Source organism: Penaeus chinensis, chromosome 3 (assembly GCF_019202785.1).
Source record: "Penaeus chinensis breed Huanghai No. 1 chromosome 3, ASM1920278v2, whole genome shotgun sequence".
In the NCBI taxonomy this organism is placed as follows: Eukaryota; Metazoa; Arthropoda; class Malacostraca; order Decapoda; family Penaeidae; genus Penaeus; species Penaeus chinensis.
This window is the reverse complement of record NC_061821.1, coordinates 10539861-10554860: the sequence shown is the minus strand read 5'-3', so window position 1 is coordinate 10554860 and position 15000 is coordinate 10539861. Positions and strand designations below refer to the sequence as shown.

At 44.5% G+C, this 15000-nt stretch overlaps 1 protein-coding gene across 2 annotated transcripts in view; it reads right to left on the bottom strand.

Annotated features, from left to right (window-relative positions):
* Nucleotides 1-15000, bottom strand: part of LOC125044559 (homeobox protein araucan-like) — a 107390-nt gene that overhangs the window by 8373 nt on the left and 84017 nt on the right. The window contains exons 6-9 of one of the 2 annotated variants that reach the window (XM_047641267.1): nucleotides 1472-1638; nucleotides 623-852; nucleotides 180-509; nucleotides 1-26 (exon numbers count right to left, since the gene is read on the bottom strand). The exon at nucleotides 1-26 is cut by the window's left edge and continues 119 nt beyond it. In XM_047641267.1, coding sequence (XP_047497223.1) covers nucleotides 1-26; nucleotides 180-509; nucleotides 623-852; nucleotides 1472-1638 — 753 coding nt within the window. The remainder of the gene's footprint in view (nucleotides 27-179; nucleotides 510-622; nucleotides 853-1471; nucleotides 1639-15000) is intronic. The other variant, XM_047641275.1, reaches the window with a different exon arrangement.

Sequence of the window (15000 nt, the reverse complement as noted above, 5' to 3'; positions counted from 1 at the left end):
CAACCTGCGGTCCACCCTGCTGAGAGCTAAAATCAGAGCGACCTGTTAGTGACTGGCGTGTGCCTGAGAGGATATGTTATTCCATGATTCTGGATTTATCTGCATATTTGCAGACTTCATCGATAAAGAAATAAGACATTTCAGCATTCCATCTTACTGTAAAGTCAAGAGAAACCTACGTCTTGTAGACGGGGGTGAAGGCGGTGGAGGGCATAGTCGCCGCTCCTGTGTTGGTGTGAGTTACGCTGCCGGCGTGTGATGTGGGTCCCTGGTACCGCTGGTGTAAGGAGGCGTCGCCTACGGGAGCCCCGGGGGCTCCTGGTGCGGGTAGAGGCGCCGTGGAGCCCCGGGAGCACGATGAGAGCCCACCAGCCATGTTGGCGCCGTAGCTGCCTGACGTGGAGCCACCGAGGAAGGCTCCGGCGCCAAGGCCGGCCTGACCTTGCTGGTTCTGCTGACCCTTGGCGTTGGGCGGCGTTTGGGGCGGGGTGTCTGTGCCGACGCCATCGCTGCAGGGCCAAGAAATTGTACTCTATAAAACTCTGTAGGTGCTTTGCTATCTTTATCAATATTGATTAACTCGTTGATACATCAAGGACTGTGCAATCACTTAAAGTCTTACCTGTATCCTGCCATATATTGTGCTGGGTTAACTCCGGTCATAAGGTGATTAAACCGTGTATATTGCTGTTGGGCGGGAGGGATGGTGGGCGGCAGGGGGAATGTGGTGCCACCTGCAAGCCACCCGCTGCCAGGTGGGCCACCCGTAGGCGGGGGAGTCTTGCAGGCTGCTGTGTCGGCTAGAGACCAAATCTTGGGTTTGGCGGAAGGCAGCGAAACCGCACAGTCACTCTGTGGGAGACAGAACATCGGGGATCAGCGGATTGCCGTCTCGTGCATCGAATGCGACGCCAAATAATATTTCATGTTGCGTATTACGTCATATATTACGAATGTAGAACACAGAACAATGAGATAAGTTTATTTGAGGAACAGACATTACTATTAAAGATAGTATTATCTGTACGAATTTGTTACACTTACTAAATAACCTTAGGATAATTCACATGCGTATACATTATTCAATAATAATAAAAGCCAACACCGACATAGCCATCTACTTTTTTCCACATGTGTCATAATTAATTCTGACAAAAAAATCAAAAAAAAAATCTATGGCAATTAAGAATACTAACTTGGCTTAGATTAAATATCAAATCAAACATTCATTGCAAGACTTTGAAATTTAATATATTCTACATCAAATAATCATGATATTCTAAACCAAGTTACCTCCTAAAAGCTCTAATTATGAAAAGGCATAACACCACCATACCATATGAAATGAATGGACAAGTATAGAAAATAATAAGAAGAAATAAAAAAGTAAACTAAAAATCTAGGTAAGTACAAGCTACACTAGGCTACACATCACCGTCACAACACCCAAACAGTAGAAAGGGTCACCCACCATTATGCTTACCTTCTCTCCCTTAGGCACAGTGAAGTGATTGGTGGGGTGGAGTGTGGGTGTGGGGGAGATGGCGGCGGTGACAGCCTTTGTGCCCCCCACCACTCCTCCCTCACACGGCTTCAACTCCGTCTGGCCTTCTCCTTCCTCCACCTTCGTCTCCGTCACTAGTAAGGGGGAAAAAAAAGAGAGTGTTAGGTTATGTTGGTATTTTGACGAGGTTGAATTTATCTACAAAGAATAATCCAGGTTCGATGTCGTGGGATCCGTGGTAAAATCATTTTTTTTAAAAAATCATTGATCTATTTACTTATTTATTCATTTACTATTCTAATAAGGAAGTCACAGGAGCGCCTCGTGGCACGAAGGGGGAGAGAAAAAAATCGCAATTTACTCATCATCCTTTCCAAACCCCCAGCCGGTATCTCGTCAACACCGGCCACATCATTCCCATCACATTGTGTAACCCGGAGCCAGCCAGGTAATAATACAACATGCAAGATGCTGAGGGTTATTACCTAAATTATTTAAGACAGTCATTATCTAGCTCGGTAATGTCTGCGCTCAACTGTGCCGTGAGTGACGGGGGAATACTTAGTCATATCAACACCCAGCTGTCAAGTGAAAATGTAAACACCGCTTAGCTTTGAGAAACGTTCCTTGTTTTGCTAATATGCCTATTTTAGATCCATTCGGTGTGGTTTGTACGTGTGTCTACGAGTCGAGATAGTTTCTGAATTCATTGTTAGATTATACAGAGGCGGGGGTTCAAAATACTCTCTCTCTCTCTCTCTCTCTCTCTCTCTCTCTCTCTCTCTCTCTCTCTCTCTCTCTCTCTCTCTCTCTCTCTCTCTCTCTCTGTGTGTGTGTGTGTGTGTGTGTGTGTGTGTGTGTGTGCGCGCGCGCGCATGTACGTGTGCCCGCGATACAGCTTCCCTCCAATTCTCTGAGATTTACTGGCTCGAGTACAACACCAAGCGACTAATTTACTCATAAACAGTAAGCGCTCAGGGTGCATAAACCACTGCTGACTAACCGCCCAGCCTGGTCCTGCTGCCTCATTCACTACACCACGGAAGTCTTTATGATGGCCTGTACACTTGTATTTAAACAGGTCCTGTTGTGTATGCGCAACGACACTGTAGATTCACGTCTGGATAAATATGTTTGTAATAAGACGCGTTTCTCCTTTTCGTAAAATTGGAATACGAATTTTCTCCTGTTCTTCTTTAGACGCAATGGTGCTCTGCCAGACATCACCTTAATATTCCTCTCGCCGTCGCCAGCACAAATTTGTTTGGCCAATTAGGAAAACAAACTCTGAAACTGAAGACGGCACTGACCAGTAAACAGGCATTAAAGTCTAAGAAAAATAAAGGGCATTTAAACTCAAGAGAGCAACAATGTCCCGCCGGATCGCCCCAGACATAAACAATGTGCCGGCGCGCTGTTGGGTCAACGGCGCATACGAAATTTCCCATTCATCGCTGCGGCTTCCCCCTCGCCACAGCATCCCCGTGAACTCACAGTGCCACGGTATCTTCACTGTAAACACACAGTCGAGTGCCACGGTCGTCGAGCAGGACGCCCTACAATCTGGCGATGAGGGCAACACAAGCCCCAGCAGAAGACAGTCAAAACAGAGCTCATTCCCGGCCCGTTGACGGACGAACCTAATCTGTCCCGGCGAAGTGGCCCGTGATGCCACCAACAGCTCCTCTTATTTTGCGTTCGCACGTTTGTTTGTAGGCGGAGTTGTGTCATTCATTTGTTGACCGGCCGCCTCGTTACGTCAGCCTGATATTACAAGCTTCTATATTTGAGTTAACTTTCATTCGCCCAACACGGGTTGGTATTTCTGAAATTAGCAATTTAGCGTCGCAGTTGATTATTTTGCGATTTCGCAATTATCTCTAATATGAAGCAAGCATGTCCATAAATGTTGCAGGGAAAGCTTAACATCGCATGAAAGACGGTTGACTAGACAGATAATGCCTTTGAGACTGTTTAATCTTCAATGACTCTAGTGACACTTTTATGTGTAGGTTGTACAAACGCATATTTTCCTTGTCGCCCTTCTGTATTTTCTAGTGTCCTTCCTTGTATATGTGTGAGCCGAACACAATTTACACATAAGGCCCGCTATACTTTTCTTCTACAAATGAGCACATTCTTTTCGGTGAGTTGTTGGTGTAATTTCACAATTAGTGTCTCACCAGAAAGGGCAAGAAGTTTGAGATTTACTTTACCCTGTTTTTGCCAACCTTTTATTCTGCTATAAATCCCCCAAATAGTCACCTAGAGGAGGAAAAGGGGAGGAACGAGAGCGAGGAGCCAGTCGGCCCGAAATCGGACCCCGAAATCCTCTTGCACATCGCCTCTCATCAGCCCTAAACAGCGGGTGACGGAAACCCTAGGAGCTTTTATCAGTATAATTAGCAAACAATGAGCCATCCCGCCATATTAAACTTCCTCGTACGCCACTCGCCTGATGCAGTGTTTACTCAGTGTAAATCCCGGCGCGAAACTGATGTACGCTGAGCAGAATATTACACGGGATCTGTGATGCCGCGCACTTGTCACTAGAGCCTTTAATCTGGCCCTGTTTACCTTGCTATGACACGGGGCGTCTCGCTGCCAGCCAGCCGGGTAGGGGGAACGGGAGGGGGGAGGGGGTCGCTCTCCTAACACGGGGATGCGGAGGGAGAGGGGGAAGGGGGTCGCTCTCCTAACACGGGGATGCGGAGGGGTGGGGGAAGGGCCCTATCCCTCTTATGAGCCTGCGTCACGGGGGTTCAAAACGGGTTTATTATATATATGTGGATGTGCATTACGAGAGAGAGTGAGAGAGGTTTAGCCATTCAGGCCACGTGGGGAAACACATGAAGGGGATCAGTGCGCGTAAATATAACAAGTGAAGACTTTAGTTTTCTAGTCCAACTTCAGTATACTTGATGCAATGGACAGAATTCTCTCTCTCCCTCTCTCTCTCTCTCTCTCTCTCTCTCTCTCTCTCTCTCTCTCTCTCTCTCTCTCTCTCTCTCTCTCTCTCTCTCTCTCTCTCTCTCTCTATCTATCTCTCTTATTATTATTATCATTATTATTATTGTTATTATTATTATTCGTCTTAGTTTCCGTCTTCGTCTTCTACCTCTACTTCCACTTCTGCTTCTTTTTCTGACATTTCTCCTTCTCCTTCATTTTATCCTCCTTCTCTTTCTTTTTTTTTTTTTTCTTTTTCACTCTCTTTCACTCTAACTCTCTCGACGACCAAATATACTTTCCGATCAACACAGTTTAGCACGGTCCCTAAACTTTGATCTTCACATTATCCTGAGTAAGGAGCATCCCTGAACTCAACAAAATTAAAAATATCAAGATCTACCCTAATTAAACCCTGAGCAATAATTTCAGTGTTCACGTCACTGCCTCCGCTTCCTCGTTTCGCCCCCCTCTGCCAGGTGTTCCACTTGCTTGCTTGCTGGTACAACACCGTAAAAGCTCTTTGATACCACGATGAACAGTTGAAACCTCTTGATGCGAAATTGGCGCCCTAAGCTCGCCTTGATCTTCCAAGCGCTCTTTAATGCTGCTCAAATCATGTTAAACCCTCGCCGATTCGAGAATACAGGATTGGATTAAACTAAAGAGCTAAACAATACTGAGGCCTGTTGGTCCCCCTCAGCCAAGCTAGTCTGAGGGCCTTGACCACTAGGAAAATTTTATTTCATTTCTTGTTTCATGATACAAATAAGCTACTACTACTTCGCCGATTCAAAATACAGGAAAAAGCAAGAGATGTGTGTCTTTTTTTTCCAATGCGCGATTGTACTTCCCTACGTATGTGAGCGCAAGTATACGCATGGATATTTTTATGTGTCTGAGTTTTTTATTTTCTTTTTTCAAGCCATAACTGATGTCGTTGGAAATCATGTCCATAAGTCTCCGGGGAAAGTTTATTGTATTCACCAATTTCTCGCGAGGTAAACGAGCATCTACATCTTCCCCCGCAGCATCTCGCGCCAACCTAAACAAGGGAGCCTGAAGCATGGTTAGCATCATCAAAACTGCTTCGCGGTGGCTCCTCGGCTGTCGGCGATGAATGGGTCTCTTAGATTCAGGAAATCCTTGCAAGTTGCACAGAGTGGCGAACAAGTGTCGGACATTTTTCAGCGTCGGCGGCCCAGGCAGCGTTCGATAAACTAGCTCTGCGTGTTGTGTTATTCGGCCGGCTTTTCCTTTTACGTGGCGATACGATCGCTTATTTTTTGGCGCGCATGTAGGGCGAGGAAAAACAAATGGCAAGATAAATTATCCGCTTCTATGCTCAATCCTCTGATCTATAGTGGGCCGCATTCCGCCACTTTTACGAGTAGCTGTAAATGCATCAGTAACACCGTGCTAACAAGTGCAATAAAACATATCTACGTATTTCAGCACATGATCGCAGGCCCCAGTTTCACTTCCCAATATTTGTCCAACCCTTTTCCACCGCGCTCGTTCCTCTTCCTCACAAGACTTAAAACATGTTTACTGCAACAAACATCGAGAGTGTTGTTCAGGTATGTGCGCAATGCCACCTTTTTACCAAGGGTCTGAACCAAAGCGCCTTACTGAAAAATTGGCTGTTGAGGGCGAGACAAGAGTTACCTTGGGTCAATATTCTTTCCCTAAACTCGGAGTAAGGGTCGTAGGATCGCGTAGTTACCTTCGATGGGTAAAAATAACCTCAGGGCTGCAACGCTGATTCGCTTTCGTCCCGCGCCAAGGTGGCATCCCTGTTATTCCGAGAGCTGATGATTAAGGACGAGGGGAAAAAGCGCATTCTTCGCCACAAATACAAGGCCTACATCCGCGTCCTCCTCAGTTTTATGAGCAGACATTGCTAGGTCATGAAATTCAGCTTCTCGTAAATATACAATGATGTAACACGGGTCGCCCCGCATAAAAACCCTGCCTTTGAACATTTCCAAATACGCAAAATGTATTAGCTCTTGTCCTCGTCGCCTGGAAATCTCGGACAGTCGCTCGCAGCCGATAAAATGCTCGGTGCGACCATATCCGAGCTGCCCTTAGGATTAGTTATTCAGAGGAATAATATGAATTTCATTTAGTGCGAGAAAATCACAAGGCGGGCGCAGTAGGCTAGATATTTGTGGTTTTGTCGTTTGAAAAAAATATAGAAAACGCGGCGCGGGAAGCCAGTGACGCCAGACCATGTTTACAGCAGAGACAAAAATAAGAATCCATTTTGACTTGGAAAATGCGTATCCGACCGAAGTTTATTATGTCGATACGTCTTCTTGTGCATCGCGTACTAAAATATGCAAAGGAAATGAAATATTAGCAATGGCGCTGTTTCAGAGAGAATGTGAAGAGAACGCGTCTCCAATTGTTATGTCGCTGGAAATTCCTCGCGAAGGTTTGCATGCATCTTTGAATTTCTCCGAGTGTTTTCTTGTCCTTCCCAATTTTTTCCGCTCCTTCTTTTTTATAGACATCCATGTACGAGAGCTCAAACCGCAAACCGATAACAAGGAATCCGACTTTTCTCGCGCTGACAACAGTCTCGGATTCTTCCATCTGTCACTTCACTCACAACCCCAACGCCCACCCTCTCCCGAGCCCCGCATGGCTGCGCCCATCTCCCCGTCCCTCGGGCTACCTTGAAATCGTGATCTCCAGTGCTTTACTAACGTATCGGCCCATTCATCGCCATTAGTCCGCTGTGTTCTGCCGGAGAAAGAATACCTTTGTATTAAGAGAATATCAGCCGGGTCGTGTCTGGGCTAATGGTCGGTCCACGCTCTCGGGCCATGATTCGCTAATTATCGCAAAGGCTCGCTCGTGTGAGGTGTCTCTCGTACAGATGAGGGATTGTAAGGGGGAGGGACTGCTATAATTTGGCCCTCTGATGGTTTGCAGCTGCTCACTTTCAGGTCGCGACAATTTACGGATGCGAAAAAAAAAGAGAGAAAAAAACGTACCTGAGTTAAGTAGCGGGACTGAGGAATTAATATTTGCGTGTCTGGAGATCTATTTTTTTTTATGACTTCAGTATCTCGAAATCATAACACGTGATATGTGAACAACCGATATTTCTCTCGAGTTTAAATGACTTTAACAGAAGTACAAAAGAGTGTATTAAAAGACTTACACACAAGGCTCTCAGACTAGATTCTTGGAGCTACAAAAGGCACAGGTGATACACAGATGAAAAAAAAAAAAGTTAAAAAAAAACAGTAAAGAAAAGATTACCCCGCCTCACTGTGTACACTTCGTTTCATTTTTTTCCCCACTTCTTTTTTTTGTATATACCATAATATATATATATCGATAGTCCAGAAATGCGCGTGGGCGTGGTGGGCGAATCCCCAGCGCACGCCCAATCTTGCGGATCTACGAAAACAACACAACCTTTATGGGTGATTAGGACTGGGCTGTTGATCCTTCCTTAGCTTGTGGTTTTCTCCGCGACCCGCATACTCCCGTGTGTGCGTGTGCGTGTGTGTGTGTGTGTGTGTGTGTGTGTGTGTGCGTGTGCGTGTGCGTGTGCGTGTGCGTGTGCGTGTGCGTGTGTGTGTGTGTGTGTGTGTGTGTGTGTGCGTGTGCGTGTGCGTGTGCGTGTGTGTGTGTGTGTGTGTGTGTGTGTGTGTGTGTGTGTGTGTGTGTGTGTGTGTGTGTGTGTGAGAGAGAGAGAGAGAGAGAGAGAATGACTGACAGACAGACAGACAGGTAGAGAGTGAGAGACTAAGAACGAGAGAAATAGACAAACAAACAGACAAACAAAAAATTACAAACAAACCAAAGGAAAAAAAAAATCGATCGAAAGAAAGCATCAACAGCAACAACAACAAACACGCGGAACTTTAATTGATAAAAAAAAAAACATATTTACAAAACAAGTATCTCTTAGCTAAAGTAAAACCAATGTTGTGCGCGTTTGTTCATCAAGAAAAATAAAATAAACAAGTAGCCAGGATCCATTGGCTCTTAACGTCGCGCTGAGTAATAAGGCTCGAGTGTTCTCCGCAAGAACACTGATCCGGGCACAAGCACCGCATCTGTCAGCCGGTCTGTGATCTGCAACATCTTGGAGCAACTGCAAGATTTATCCTTCTTCATGTTTTCTTTCGTTTTCTTTTTTTCGTTTTTTTTTTTCATTCCCCCCCCCCCCCCCCCACACTACCACGCTCGTAAGATGCCACAAATTCCTCTAAATATTTCTCGCTTTTCTAGCAACAAACCCACCTCGTGCCCAATCACCATTAAGATCACACATAAGAGAGGGAAAGGGAGAGGAAATGTAAGATAAAAAAGCGGCGCAAAAAAAAAAAATAAAAAAAGGAGGTTGAGGGCAGGTGGGGAAGGTTAAGGTGGGGGGGGGGGGCTAGGGATGATGGGAAGGAGTTAGGGCGAAGGGAGGGAGGAGGGGGAGGAAAGGAGGGAGGGAGGGAGATCAGAAGGCTAAGATGTAGCGACGCAAAGGCCAGGCGCGCGAAAGCTATGGCGCTGATCGCAACGAATGTTATAAACGTCAGTGGCAAGGAGGAGATTCGTGTTTTATCCCTTCTTCATTCGTCCGTTTTTTCCTTCATTCGTTTTGGGTGGCATAAAAAAAAAAAAAAAAAACATTTTCTTTTCGTGTCTCGTTCGTGTCGGATCTTCCTTTGTCTTCCTTCTTCTTTTGCTCCCTCTTTTTTTAATACTTCTTGACCCTATTTCTGGTTTCTTTGTACATTACTTGGGTAGCAAAATAACTGTCCGCTTAAAAACAAGGAGAAAATATCGAGCATCTATTTTATTTCAGGTCTAATCTATGTTTATCATTTACTGTTTTTTTTATTATTATTATTATTTGATACATACCGATTTGCACTATTTCGACGCCGCGCACACACACACACACACACACACACACACACACACACACACACACACACACACACACACACACACACACACACACACACACACACACACACACACACACACACACACACACACACACACACACACACACACACACACACACACACACACTTCCTTTTCAACCCCTTCTTCCTCCGCCCTCCCACCCGTCCTGCAGTAGCGAACTGGGTGACTCTCCGTCAGAGTAATGTATGGTGTCAGGCAGAGTAATAAATCGCAGTGTTTACGTTGGATGTCGGGGTCGGTCGGGCCTCCAGAAGGGAAGGTCTTGGAGCGCCGTTTATCATACAGCAGGAGGTACGGAGGGGGAAGGGAGGCGAGGACTGATGGCGGCAAGGGAGAGGGGGGTGGGGATGAGAGGAGAGGGAGAGGGAGAAGGAGAGGGAGATGGAGAGGAAAGGAGAGGCAGATGGAGAGGAAATGAGAGCGTGAGTGGAGAGGGAGAGAGAGCATGCATACGAGAAAATATTAAACACAGGAAATGAAAATGGAGATAAGAAAAGAACGTCTAGTAAAAAAAAAAAAAATAGTTTAAAAAATACTGTGGGAAAGTACGAACAAGCGAATCCCACTGGGGAAAAAAAACAGTATTTCTACAAACACCTGCCGAAACAAACGAACAAAAAAACGTCATACAGGTGAGGCAAGATACGAAAGGGGCTCGCGAATGCATCAGGCTGGCTTTGAACTCCGAATCTTAAGCAAACAGTAAGAGTTAACAGCACAGTCCGCCAAGCCAGCATGAACAGTTCACCTACATCTGTAGACAACAAATCGCGCGAAACGGCCACAAAATTTAAATCCGCGAGCTTCCCGCCAAAATCTCGTTTACTTAGGAGGTGACGCCAGAACTTGCAACAGTCAACAAAGATAAACAGAACTGCATAAAAACATCATCCTTTCTAGACTTTGATTATTGTACGCTTGATAGTTTATTTAGCTATATACTTTTTATTAGCGGTAATGTTACCTAGGTTGTTACTATGATATCTTTCTGCACCAAATCCGAAGTAATCTTATATAATTCCTCGCAGCATGTATTTTAGAATTACATGTTTTTCATCACAATATATTATTATACAAGCTGACATTTCATATTATAAGGAGTTATACGGGTGAATCATTTCATTATGATGAAAATTCAATATTAAACGAAGTTTAAATAGGAAAGGTATTACCATTGGTTTATTTCCAGGTATGACGTCACCGATGGAAAATGCAGGAATGACAACATCTCCGAATTACCTGCAAGGGTGATATAAAAGCATAGGTCGAGGGCCACGAGGTCAGCCAACAACAAACCCGGTGATATCAGGTAATCCTTATGGGGCCAATCAAACACCTACAAGAATTTGCAGGTATTTGCGCATGGACTTTAACAGCCCGGCCAGCGGTAAATAAAAGACCATCTACCGGGCAAAGAATGCAACTGAACGAGTTATTAGAAAGACATAAAACCTCGCTCCGCCATTAGATTTTCCGCCCGCGAAGACGGCCTTTGCAAAACCAGCGCTCGAAAAAAAGCAAGAAAAATGTGCGAATTCAGATTTTCCGCTCTGCTTGTCGCACTACGGCCCTTCGCGTTATATATCTGTTGCCTGCATGGGAGAAAATGTTCGAAAACGGCTCGCTTCGAGTTTTTCATACTTAGGGCCAACAACATATCGATGCTATAGACTTATATATAGTATAAACTTGTAATTATTTTCCCTTTCCTAGGCTGATCATAAAACACTGACCTATGATCTATATTTTACCAGTCGCCTGTAAAATAGATAACTTTACAAAAGTCGTTCGTAAAAAGACACGCGCGGAAGTCTCATAGACATGGTTAAAAGTACACGAGTGAGGAAGAGAGCGAGAGAAAGAGAAAAGATCGCCGAGGAGTACTGCTATACGTACTGCAATAACGCATGTCAAGAAAACCGTTATTCCAGCTAATCTCAAATCTCACTCTCACTCTCAGCTTCCAAGATCCGACCGGACTTTCGCTTCCTCTTTTTTTTTTCTCTCTCTCTCTCAATCGATAATCTTACTATTGGGAAATATGATTTGGCCAACGTCGAGTCTGCCTTTCCTTGATTTCTCCCCCTCTCTTTCTCCTCTCCCTTGTTCCTTCTTCGCAGCTTACCTCGGGGGAAAAAAACACGGTTTTGGGGAAGCAAATTAACGTCTTCCTGCGCTCTGGCCCCTCCCTTCCTCGTTTTCATCGTCCGCACCGCCGTTTTCGTCCTCTTCCCTGATCCTCTCTTCCACCTCCTCCTCCTCCTCCTCCTCCTCCTCCTCCTCCTCCTCCTCCTCCTCCTCCTCCTCCTCCTCCTCCTCCTCCTCCTCCTCCTCCTACTCCTCCTCCTCCTCCTCAGCCAGAATCCTCTCTTTTCCCTTCCTCCCTCCCCTCCACCTCTTATACCTACTCGGTGCGCAAGAATCCCTCTCACTCTTCCCACCCTCCTGCCCCCCTCCCCCCTCCTCCCTCTTCATCCTTACTCCCTCCCTCCTCCCTCTTCCCTTCCTCTCTCTTCCTCCTCTCCTCCATCCCCTCCGCCTCCCCCAGAACATGACTGCGACAGAGGACATGAGTGAGCCCCGCAGGTGAGCCGGACACTATCACTCCACATCTAGCCTGCCCCACCTCCCCCCTCCCCTCCCCACGACGGCACAAAAACTCCACCGCCCCCACCCCTCCCTCTCCCTCCCACCCCCACAAAAACTCCCTCCACTCCCTCCGTCAGCCGCGAGACGGTCCCATGGCCTGACACCTTCCTTGTCCTGCTGATAATGAGTCAGAAACCTTTTCTTGCTGTCGTATTTTGTCTGAAGTCCAGGCCGCTGTTCCAACTATCTTGCGGACCATCTTATATATATATCTTCTAAGGAGGCGACTCAGAGAGTATTGTATTCTTAAGTAATCTTTATCTTGCATTTACACATTTGCGAATGGGTGACACGGATATTTCTATTAATTCTCTCTCTCTTTTACTTTCTCTCTCTCTATCTCTCTCTCTCTCTCTCTCTCTCTCTCTCTCTCTCTCTCTCTCTCTCTCTCTCTCTCTCTCTCTCTCTCTCTCTCTCTCTCTCTCTCTATTATTCACTGTCATTATCTACCTTACGCGTGCACACACACACAGAAACACACACACAGACACAGACACACACACACACACACACACACACACACACACACACACACACACACACACACACACACACACACACACACACACACACACACACACACACACGACACACACACATATAAATATATATATGAATACATATACATATATATATATGTGTGTGTGTATATATATATATATATATTCGTACGTGCATACGTGTGTATATGTGTGTGTGTGTGTGTGTGTGTGTGTGTGTGTGTGTGTATATATATATATATATATATGTATGTTTTTTATCGCATGTTGTGAAGAGCATTTATCTCCCGGCTGTTCCGACAATTAGGCAAATTGCGACCTCACGCATATATGTTAATGTAATAATTTACATTACATTTGGGGGTGTCACTGAATACATAAACTAGAAGCAGCTGATAAAGATCCTCTTCACAATTGCAACTTAAACGTTTGCTATTTGCTCCTCTAACTTGCATACAGATATTTCATATATAATGTGATGAGAATGTTGATTAATGCCATAACACCTCATAGTTGTAGTTATCCATGTTTGTGACTGATTGACTTGTGTTTGCGTATCTCTCTGCCTGTCTATCTATCTATCTATCTATCTATCTATCTATCTATATATATATATATCTATATGACAGAGAGATAGAGATAGAGAAAGAGAGAGAGAGAGAGAGAGAGAGAGAGAGAGAGAGAGAGAGAGAGAGAGAGAGAGAGAGAGAGAGAGAGAGAGAGAGAGAGAGAGAGGAAGAAAGACAGCAAAATAGAGAGAAAGAAAAAAATAAGAAAGAGAAAGACTTGCCAACAGAAATGAACCATCATTTCGCGAAGAAATAACTGCTTACCTTCAACGACTTTCGCGTTGCATCACCATTAACCCGAATGATCGCCAACTACCCATTGTTTCTCGTCAGTAAATTTAGCTTTTCCTTTGTCATCCGGTCATCAGCAGCCACTTTACGATACGCTTTGACTCTGATTTTGTAAATATTCTAGGACTCAATACACATATAAATCGGTTAATATTGGCTGCGCGGAGTTTGACTTAAGATAAAAGGGGTTTGCCATGACATGGCTTAAAATACGAGAAAATAAACAAACACAGAATAGCAGCAGGTCTACGCCGTGAAATATATCTGTAAACATATAAACATCGTCGTTCAGTAAATATTGATTTACATTTAGGAATGATCTACGTATTTGGTACTTCAGTATGACAAAACACATCCATTAGAATTATGACCACTTTAATCATACGTGTCTTCAGAAAAATATATTTTAGTTTTAATCATCGTGGGGTTTAAATATATCCATATTATTTTTGTTGTCCCTTTTTTTCTAAATAGTTTCGGTTAGCTTTTAGGCACGAGGTAACATGAATATTAAGAATTCGAAAATTGGATATCTGAATGTTAGCAATTTATGGAACCCGACAATGTTGCAATCCTCTGTGCGGTCTCATTAAGCTTATAACTTTCACCATCCGCAGCAGATGATCAAAATTGTCACTTATCTACCTCTGGTCTTGCATCTTGAGCAATTCGTGTATTCTCATTGAAAAGCAATCCCGCAGCCAAGTCCACATACCATTATTTAACTGGATACAATTATAACTCTTTTTGTTAGAATCCGAGCGTAGAAAATAATGGTAATTTCTAAACCATTACCTATAAGATCACTGAACATATCATTTTGTTCCTCTAAAGCCCGATTAGAAAACGTTTATGTCCCGCATAAAGGAGATTAAGGGACCAACTGTGGCACGGACATATAAATGACCATTATAGCCCAGACTGACATAAACGTAAGTCAGATATCTGGTTTTATGATATTCATCTCATTTCTCGGGAGCAAAACGCATCGCGCTCTCCCTCCCTGGGTTATATATAATTCAGAAATTGAGAGATCGAGAACTTCGACCGCCTGATCCCCCTCCGACTTCAACCTTAAACAGGAAGACTTCGATTCCATATTAAAAGATCCTCCATGAAATCACAGACGAATTCGTCAGCACAAAAGCGATCCTAGCTTGAGACAACGGAGGGTCGCCAAGCGAAAATAAAAAACATGACCACGAACACACGGAAAAATCTTGGCGTCGGAGTCCGGTTGTGCGCTCACTCCCTTGCGATATGATGCCTTTTTTATACAAGGGAGGTTGACAAATTAAAAGCTTTTCTTTGTTACCTGTCACATGTGCACTGAGGCCACGCTGACAGGCATGCATGATGATGATAATGATGATGACCATGATGATGCACAAGGTAACCAGGAGACCGATATGGACTGTCCCGCCGCCGTAGAGAGGAGGCTGTGTCCGGCGGCGCTCATTTTACTTTCGAATCCTACTTCTTGTGTATCTGGTTAGACTGATAAATTATTATCCATTTTCCTTTGACTAGTAGGACATAAACATATATAATTAAATGAACATTTCTAAGATTGAGAAGCAAA